This window comes from Aptenodytes patagonicus, chromosome 12, assembly GCF_965638725.1.
Source record: "Aptenodytes patagonicus chromosome 12, bAptPat1.pri.cur, whole genome shotgun sequence".
Taxonomy (NCBI): Eukaryota; Metazoa; Chordata; class Aves; order Sphenisciformes; family Spheniscidae; genus Aptenodytes; species Aptenodytes patagonicus.
The window spans coordinates 7,060,607-7,070,240 of record NC_134960.1 but is presented as its reverse complement, the minus strand read 5'-3'; the positions used below and the strand labels follow the sequence as shown (position 1 = coordinate 7,070,240).

General features: G+C 60.0%; 1 protein-coding gene across 1 annotated transcript; it reads left to right on the top strand.

Moving 5' to 3' along the window:
* Positions 1-5,666: 5,666 nt before the first annotated feature.
* Positions 5,667-9,013, top strand: ARSI (arylsulfatase family member I). The gene is made up of 2 exons (XM_076349847.1): positions 5,667-6,073; positions 7,231-9,013. The coding sequence occupies exons 1-2, from the start codon at positions 5,754-5,756 to the stop codon at positions 8,630-8,632; spliced, it is 1,722 nt and encodes a 573-aa protein (XP_076205962.1). The 5' UTR covers positions 5,667-5,753; the 3' UTR covers positions 8,633-9,013.
* Positions 9,014-9,634: the final 621 nt, after the last annotated feature.

Below are 9,634 nucleotides of genomic sequence, written 5' to 3'. Positions count from 1 at the left end.
ATTGAAAAAAAAAGGCCGTTTGGCTTCAAGAACGACATCCACCGGTGCTGCCGAGCCCGTGTCAGAGGGACGGCTGATGCTCTCCTCTCTGTCCCCATAACGCACTACCCCCTGTGGCTTCGGCGTCCTACGTCATGGCTGCTGCTGCAATGCTCTTCATTCCTTTAACAATGATGAGGGTTGCATAAGCAGGAACCGATGCAGATTTGCTGTTTTCTCCTCCCCTGGCTCCAGCTTCCAGAGAGCGGATTATGGTGTGTTCAAAAACCTCTGAGTTCCCCCAAACCAAGGCCCATCCCTGTAATCTGGTCGAGGTCTCGCCTCAGCGGTCGCCGCTAGAAAATCGGCTTTTACCCACAGGGTCCGTGCAGCTGGAGGGAGGTGCTGGGCTCGGGGTGGGGAAAATGAGGTCCTGGAGAGGGAAAATGTGATTTTGGGGGGTGGGGGGGAGGAGGCAGGTCCCAGCACTGTGCGGCAGAAGTGCTGCGTGCCCACTGTGCACCAGGGAGGGGAGACGGTCCCTGGGGGATATCCCTGGAGGATAAGACACCAGGGGAGCAAAGAGCACTCAAGGCAAGGAGAAGACTGGGATAGGACTGTGATCCATCCCCAGGCCAAGGGCATGATGGCCAGGACCTCCCGGAGGCTCCCAAAGTCAATGGAGAGGCGTTCTCCTCCAGCCCCATCCTCTGCTGGGCTTGGGATCGGCGATGCCTCCAGTCTCCTTCCTTCCCGGCGGATCGCCTGGCCGCCCCCTCCTCTCAGCCTTTTTTCCCCCCTTCTAGACAAAATAACAAGCTCTCTCCATTCCTGGGACTGCTCCCTTCTTTTCCAGACTTGCCTAGGCTCTTTCATCACGCCAATAAAAAAGTAAATGCATCACACGTTGGCCGGGGAAAGCGGAAACCCTTAAACATCTAAGAGGCGAGAGCAATGCGCTGTGTTTTTTTGAGGCCGGGCTAAGCTCCCTGATGCCCTGTTAGGTCAAATGTCTTGCTCTGAAGAAGGAGAGAGGGGACTTATTAAAAACCTTTCATATTTCTTATTTTTAAGGTCCCATTTCGGGAGGCCGAGGCGTGAGCAGGGCTGCGGAGGGGGAAGGGCACTGAGGTGGCGGCGTGCAAACAGATTGTGCAATATTTGCCCTGCACAGAGCTCCCATTGTAAAGCCTGGGAGTTCTGCTTTCAATAATTCCCCTGCCATAATGCCCCATTGATGGGGAGAGAAAGGCAGTATTGAGGGCTGAAGGGGCTCCGGCCCCCGGAAGGGTTAAAAAATAAAGAAAAGGGGAAAAAAAAAAAAAAAAAAGATTTGAGGCTTAGTTTTAAACTTTGCTGTGTGGCCCTGGTGGCAGATCGCAGCCGCTGAGAAATATGCGGAGCCTGTTTGCATAACCCTGTTTGCAGCGAGGGCTTTCGGAGCCAAAACGCAAGTGCGGACGGAGCCGGGGGGCGGTGGGGAGAAAAAAGCAGGAAGGGCTGTGATTATTTTCATTCTTGCCCCAGGCCACATAAAATTAATAATTAAAAAAAAAAGTAATATACAAATATTTGGTTAGAGAACCAGCTGTGCAAATGCGAGGAGCTGTGCCAGCTGCAGAGACACGGAGGGACCCGGCCCAGGCACTGGTCAGGGTTTGCTGCCTCGCAGGTCGTGCCGCCGAGCTAAAAAGCACCAAAAAGCAGCATATCGGGCTTTGGCTGATGGCTTTACTCCAGCTGCTGCATGATTTCTCAGCGTGGGGGGCTTGGTCCCAGCTGGAAAGTGTCCACGGGCACGTGGAAGTGCTGCGCTGGGGTGCATGAGGGTGGGTGATGCTCTGGGTTGGGGAGGCTCGGTTGGGGTGCGGGTGGGTGATGCTCTGCCCACGGAGCCGCTGCCGGCTCCGCAGCCAGCACCCAGCTCACCCGATGGGGCTCCCCATCACCTTGGATTCGGCCATGGATTGGGCTGGGAGGGAGATTCAGCATCTTTTGTTGCAGCAGCTGATGTGATGGGGAGGAGCGGGGCTGTCCTTGCCTGGGCAGATGCAGGACTGAAGCACGCAGGGTCCGCTGGCTGGCTCAGCATCCATGGCCAGGCTGGCTGCCAGGGGAAAGCTCCCCGTTGTGCGACGTGCCGGAGCTCTCCAAGGAAGCTCCTGGATCTTGAGACATCTTTGAGCAAGACTGAACGAGTGACTGCCTTGAATTAAGAGCAGTCGGGGCCGGGGGGTGGGGTGGCTGCAGGCCCTGAGTACTTTTTCCATCCCTAGACCTTGTGATGCATTAATCATCCCAGAGCAGCCTCCCAGCCGGCTGAAATCGTCCTGACCCTGAAACTCCAGAGCTGTCATTTCTTCCTTTCCCTCCTCCTCCTCCTCCTCCTCCCTCCCATCTGCTCCCACCTCCTGCCTCCCCTTCAGAGGATTTCAGTGGGGCTGGTTTGAGGGTCCCATTGCACCCCGTTTCTCCTGGGGTCTAGAGCGGTTTCCCCGTACCCCTCACTGCTTTTCACCTTTTTATCACTTCTTTGGAGGAGAACCCAGGCTGCGCATCCCCCTTCCCCAGGAGGTGTCCGTGTGCTGCTGGGACCCAGCCGGCTGTCCCCGAACCATCAGAGCAGGGTCGCTGCCAACAAATTCACTATTCACTCACCCTTCGGCTCTTGGAAAAGCTCCCTGAGCTGAGTTAACCCCGCTGTTTCCTCCCCAGACATGGGGCCAGCTTGGACCCACCACTGGTTTCCCTGAGCTGGCTGCCCTGGCCAGGCACAGAAGGTCCCCTCCCCGTGCCAGCGTGCACCCATGTCCCTGCTGCCGGCTCCTTCCCTCCTTTCAGCCCTCTGACCTCCGGCCATCAACAGCAGCTTAAATTCAGGGCGACTCTCCCGGCCTGTGCTTCCTCATCTTAAGGCGTGAGCAGGATGCGACCCACCACGTGGCTGCAGAAGCTGCTGCGACAGCAAATCCATGCACCCGGGAAGTGCTCGGCGCTGCTTTTGCTCCTCGGAGGTGGGCTCCAGCCCCGCTCCTGCGGCCCGCGCATCCCTTCTGCTGCCCACCTCCTGCACCTCCCTCCCCACTCAATCCTCTGGCCCCAAACAAGACACAGTTTATCAGCGGTCTGTGCTGCCTTAAACACACTTCTTCTGCTGCATCTCAGCCCCGACGTCTCCAATTTTGTCCCTAATCTGTCATATTCACCCAAACCAACTAGTATTTGTTATTTGGAAAGAGCTGTGGTTATAATCCCTGGCGATAATTCTGTCTCCGGTCCGAGGTGTGCATGGAGCCATGTGTACAGGGCCGCAGGTCGGGATGCTCGGGGAGTCCCGCAGCCCCAGGTAGCTCAAGGGGGGCACAGAGAGGTCTCCTGGGCTGCAGGGGTCCATCGGGAACAGTGGAGGAGCACACAGGACCCAGGAGTCGGGGGTCCCGAACCACCCACTCTCTCTACCCCTTCAGTCAGGTCCAGATTTTTCCAAGAGGAGGGAATTGTTCAAAACTAAGGATATCAGGGGAGAAGAGGGAGACGTGCAGGAGGCAGGCAAGCAGTGGGAAGGAGCGAGGGGAAGGGAGAAGAGGAGCGGGCGAAAGAAATGAAGGATGAACCTCCGGGGATTAATCAAACCTCACTGAAGGGCTCGACCCAGCCCTGCTGCGCTCCTTCAAGTGAGCAGGGGTTTCTGCCAGCAGGGAAAGGCGCAGAAAACAGCTATCCATCCCTGCCTCCCACTCCTGTCCCCCCCAACCCCTCCCTGTGCTCCTGCAAACGCCCCGAGCCTCAGCTGAAACGGGCTCTCTCCCTGTCCCTGTCCTTGTCCCTGTCCCCTCTGCCTGTGTTTAAAGCCAGGAGGGAGAAGCCCACCCTCCCTTTGCCTTTCCCGGGAGTCACCCCTGCCCTGGGAGTGGGACCCTTGTGCTCCCTCCTGCCCACTCCTCCACAGTGCCTGGGTCCCATGGGGCAGGCTGGCACGGGGCGGTGGGGAGATGTGGGACACGGGGCTGGAGGCATCAGGGGAAGGGCAGTGCCCGGGGCAGGGAGTGTGGGGGAGAGCCCAGGGAGGGGACCCAGGGGAGGGGACATGAAGGGGACCTGGCAGAGGGAAGCCTGGGGTTGGGGACCAGAGGGGAACCCAGAGCAGGGGACCGGGAGCCATCTGGCTCAGCTGCTCCTCTGAGCCAGTCCTTGCCTAAGTGCAGGCAGAGCCCTCGCAAAGCCCCCAGTGAGCCCCCGCCGCTGCAGCCCTGCAGTCCTAAAGGCAGGCAGGGTGCACAGGCTGGGGGGGCTGCGTCAGGGTGCCCCGTGTGCTGGGACCCCTTGGGTCCCCATCGGTATGGTGCAAACAGCCACAGGGTTCAGCTCCCGGCTCTGCCAGGGGTGGGTGAACATGGGTGGGTTTATGCTACCAAAATCCCCCCTCCTGGGCCAAGTCCTGCCCTAGGAAAAGTCGAGGGGACGAGATGCGTGCCAGGCATGCTGGCTTCCTGATGCCTGATGAATGCTGGCCCTGCAAAAGGAGTTATGCAGGAGCATTACTCATCTCTCCCAAAAGCTCCCCTGAAGATTCAGGGCACTGACCTGGCCCTTTGTCCCAGTACCCCAAGCGCAGAGCAGTACGCCTGCATTGGCGGAGGTCTCTAGTTCACACCAAACCTGGCCCCTGGCTGGCTGTGGCCATGGGCCAGTACGAATGGCCCCTCCCTGCCTCAGTTTCCCCTGCTGGAAAATGGGCGCAGCAGCGCCCACCCCACTCTGTAGTGCTCTGCATGCCCCTGGGTGGTTTTACTCAACACCGGGGGTGTCCCAACAAGTTTTTGCAGCTTCCCCTTGCCCAGGATTTGTTTGGATGGTGATTCTGGCGGCGCGGGCAGCTGGCCCCAGCAATCCCTCCTGGGGAGCCAGCCCTCCCTGCTACCCTCCCCGGCTGGATGCTGCAAGGGCTTCAGCTGAGCATCCCACCAGGGCCCTGGCCCACGCATCACACGTCCCGGGGCAAGCGGGAAGGGAAGCGTCAGCGGCTCGGGGAACGTCACGCTTAGGACCCTGCACGCTCCGGGGCTTCCCAGCTTTTTCCTGGAGCCGCTGAGCTGGGAGGGGCCGAGCCTGCGGCTCCCCATAAACCTGGCGGCTTAGCCCACGTCCCGGGCAGATGTTGGGACTCTCTGCCTTGGAGCGGAGGGTGAGAAAAGGAGAGGGCGGCTCTTCCCTGGAGGGTGAGGAGGAGAGCTCGGCACCTCTGGGCTTGAACTTTAGCACCCTCTTCCGCAGGAGTTTAAAGAAAAGGATCGTCGTATCCCGAGCGAGCCGTCCGGACAGCCGGGCAGGCGCAGGGCTGGAGCAGAGGCGAAGCCAGCTACTTTCTCCAGCGAGGTTTCTATGGGGTTCTTTATAAAGAAATAACACCAGCGAGAAAACACCAAGAAGCCAGGGAGTGTTCCTAGCGCTCGGGACGCTTGGTGAGCAGCTCTGGGGCTGCCGTTAATCACTGCGAAGAGCCCGTCCTGCCGTGCAGATGTGTTTGATTGGAGCGGCGCGAGGGTTATTTTCTTTTGACTGAAGGCAACCCAGCCCCGGCGGATTAAGCCCTTTGTGTGCGCGCGAGTGTGCCTTCATGGGTGCTGCTCCCGCAAAACTGGCTGCAGGGGTTTCGGGGACCATCCTCTAGGTCGGGGGGCTCTCCCAGAGGAGGGGGAGTCCTCCTGCTTCCGTGTCTCTGAGACGATGCCGGGACAGTAGCTCCCTTCGCAGGCAGCGCAGCGTGCTCCGGGATGGCCGTCTATGCCCTCACGGGCTTCTCGCTCGTCAGCCTGCTCAGCTTTGGCTATTTATCCTGGGACTGGATGAAGCCCAGTTTGGTGGCCGACGTGGCTACGGACCCCATGGAGAAATCGCTGCCTCCCGCCTTCGCCAGGCCACCCCACATCATCTTCATTCTGACTGACGACCAGGGCTACCACGACGTCGGGTATCACGGCTCGGATATCCAGACGCCAACGCTGGACAGGCTGGCAGCGGAGGGCGTTAAGCTGGAGAACTACTACATCCAGCCCATCTGCACCCCATCCCGGAGCCAGCTGATAACCGGCAGGTAAGCCAGCGCCTGCTCACACCCCAGTCATGTACCCGCTTCTGTCCCTTCCTTAGCTCCGTGCGGCTTAATCCCAGCTCGCCGCTAGACAGATGCCCCGGTGTATTGGCAGACGATGGAGATCCTCCAGAGAAAGGCGTCTTGCTGGCTTTCTCTAGAAGGTTTCCTGGGTAAACAGTTGATTTTCCCATGGGATAAATAGGGGCACATGGCAAGGCCAAAAATGTGGATGCCATTGGGTAATGGATGTCACTTTGGGAGAGGGTGGTCTCTGGCCATGATGTCCTTCGGTGCTGGGCAAGAAGCTGTGTCCCCAGGCAGTCCTGTGCTGCTCTCACACTGGCCCTTGGAGATTTGCTGCTGGGCTGTGGGGTTGAAGGATCGTTCTCCCCTGCATCTACGAGTCCCTCGGACCGTGCTTTTCCTGCTTGTGCATTCAGTGCTGCACTGTCCAGGGCAGGCTGGATGCTGGTCCATCACCCCCTCCCACGGCAGCACAGTCTCCCCTGATCCTGGGCCCTTCTGCCTCCTGGGACAGGTGGGGCTTTCCTTGGAGCAGGGCTGGGAGGTCAGCACTCACCATAGGAGGCAGATTTCATCAGATCATCTCCTGCTGAGGAGTGGGCCCCAGGGAGGTGCCTATGGATGTGGTCACCTGCTGCCTGGGAGTGGTGGAGCCCACCGGGGTCCAGGCAAAGGCCTCTCTTCTCTCCTGATGGCTCTGGAGGGATCCCAGGCATCTCCGGGGTGTGCAGAGCAGGGGAGGACAGGGATGCGTGGGCAGGCAGGTGGGGCACTGCAAACCCACAGGGATCACTACGCAACTCTTCCTTGTGCTGCCCAGCCCTGGCAGAGCCCAGCCACCTCCCCTGGGTTGGCAGCAGTGGGGCCAGCTGCTGGTGGCATCCTGGGAGAGCAGCCCAGCGTGCTTTTGAGATGTCTGCTGAGCCCCCTCTCTCTCTTTTTGCATCTGCTTTTCCTACTTTTGGATGGATGAGGAGCTCCCTGTCTCTGGCATGGAGCTTGCTCCATGGGGTTGGGCTGGGTGACACGGAGAGCTGCATGCATTTGGGGTCTCCAGCGCATAAAGTGCCATCACATCCCCACCCAGCACCACTCCCTATCATCATTGATTCCTCCTGGCTCTTCCCCGGCAGGTACCAGATCCACACAGGGCTGCAGCACTCCATCATCCGCCCTCGGCAGCCCAACTGCCTGCCCCTCGACCAGGTCACCCTGCCCCAGAAGCTGCAGGAAGCTGGCTACTCCACGCACATGGTGGGCAAGTGGCACCTTGGTTTCTACAAGAAGGAGTGCCTGCCCACCCGTCGGGGCTTCGACACCTTCCTGGGCTCCCTGACGGGCAATGTGGACTACTACACCTACGACAACTGTGACGGGCCGGGTGTCTGTGGCTACGACCTGCACGAAGGGGAGGACGTGGCTTGGGACCAGAGTGGGAAGTACTCCACCTTCCTCTACACCCAGCGTGTCAGCAAGATCCTGGCGTCCCACAGCCCCAAGGAGCCCATCTTCATCTACGTGGCCTTCCAGGCGGTCCACACACCTCTGCAGTCGCCCAAGGAGTACATCTACCGCTACCGCTCCATGGGCAACGTCGCTCGCCGCAAGTACGCCGCCATGGTGACGTGCATGGACGAGGCGGTGAAGAACATCACCTGGGCCCTCAAGAAGTACGGCTATTATGACAACAGCGTGATCGTGTTCTCCACCGACAACGGCGGGCAGACCTTCTCCGGAGGAAGCAACTGGCCACTACGGGGCCGCAAAGGGACGTACTGGGAAGGGGGAGTCCGTGGCATTGGTTTTGTCCACAGTCCCCTGATCAAGCGCAAGCGCCGCACCAGCTGGGCGCTGGTTCACATCACGGACTGGTACCCAACTCTGGTGAGCCTGGCCAGGGGCAACCTGAGCAATGTCCCAGGCCTGGACGGCTACAACGTCTGGCCTGCCATCAGCGAGGGCAAGGAGTCGCCGCGAACCGAAATCCTGCACAACATCGACCCCCTGTACAACCATGCTAAGTATGGCTCCTTGGAGGACGGCTTCGGCATCTGGAACACGGCCGTGCAAGCCTCCATCCGGGTTGGGGAGTGGAAGCTCCTCACCGGTGACCCAGGGTACAGCGACTGGATCCCCCCGCAGACCCTGACCAACTTCCCGGGGAGCTGGTGGAACCTGGAGCGTCTCACCAATGGCCTGAGGAAGTCTGTGTGGCTCTTCAACATCACTGCTGACCCCTACGAGCGCTATGACCTCTCGGACCAGCGCCCAGATGTGGTCAGGACCCTCCTGATGAGGTTGGTGCACTACAACCGGACGGCCATCCCAGTGCGGTACCCTGCAGAGAACCCCCGGGCTCACCCAGACTTCAACGGCGGTGCCTGGGGACCTTGGGCTAGCGAGGACGATGCGGAGGAGTGGGAAGGTGGTGGGGAGCCCCTGAAGAGTAGGAACAAGAAGAAGAAGTGCAAGATCTGCAAGCTGCGCTCCTTCTTCCGCAAGCTGAACACCAGGCTCATGTCCAACCGCATCTGATGGGAGACTCCCCCAGCACCAACCCAACCTGGCCGGGGTGGAGCTCCGGCAGTGCCGCAGGGTGGGAGCGAGGGAGAGGGACGGACGGGGAGGTGGCCAGCACCCTCTTGCTTTCCCTTGCTCCAGGGTTCACCCCAAAACACCTCTCCTCTCTGGCTGGACCGGTGGCCACAGGGAGGTGGTCCCAGTGGTCCCACCCTCCCAGGGCAAGGAAGGGCGATGCGGGCTCAGCTGTGCCGCTCGGCGGCGGTGTATGAGTCCGCTGATCTGGGCTGGCCCGTGCACAGCCCCTTCCAAAGCGAGAGACCCTTTTCTCAAGGACTCTGCAGGCAATCGCAAGCTTTAAGTGTTGGCCATTGCAACGGCAGGAGGAAGCGCAGGACCCTGGGGTGGTGATGCAGAGGGGCTGGCCAGCCTCCGCGGCTCTGCCTGCAGGTTGTCCCTCGTCATTTCCCTCTATATACATGCTCCTGACTCTGTGTGCTGCCAGGCAGCTGCCTTGTTTGCTCTTGCTCTGGGAACTGGAGGGCCTGCCCCAAACCCAAGACCACGGTGTTTCCCTATTATGCTTCTTTGTGGAAGGATGGATTCCCGACCATGGATGTCAGATCTGAGACCGTCAAGGCTGGACTCGGCCTTGCTGCTACAGGGACCTCACATGGGGCCGTGGCTTCTCTTCTCTGCTGGCTTGGGGGGCTGGGAGCAGCCCCGGTGGGGAGCTATGGCCCATGGAGATGTGGTTGGATGCATTCAGAGGACAGATGGTTCTCCACGGCCCCGCATTTGGGAGGCAGGTTTGCCCCAAGCTCTGGTGGACTTCACACGGGTCAGCCACCCAGCAGACCTTTTCATCCACAGTTCTGCCTGGCCAGACCCCCCAGGTGCACGGCTGTCAGCACCTATGTGTTCCTCCCTATGCATCCGACCAGCCAACCACCCCAGCTGCCCCTTCCCAGCACTGGGGCTGTCCCCCTCCCCACGTCCCCGCTGCTGAACCTGGGG

What these genes read in the sequence shown, in the direction of transcription:
- ARSI (XM_076349847.1), top strand. Translation starts at nt 5,754, where the DNA reads ATGGCCGTCTATGCCCTCACGGGCTTCTCGCTCGTCAGCCTGCTCAGC. An exon ending in AGCCAGCTGATAACCGGCAG is followed by an intron (nt 6,074 to 7,230) that starts GTAAGCCAGCGC and finishes CTTCCCCGGCAG; the next exon opens with GTACCAGATCCACACAGGGC.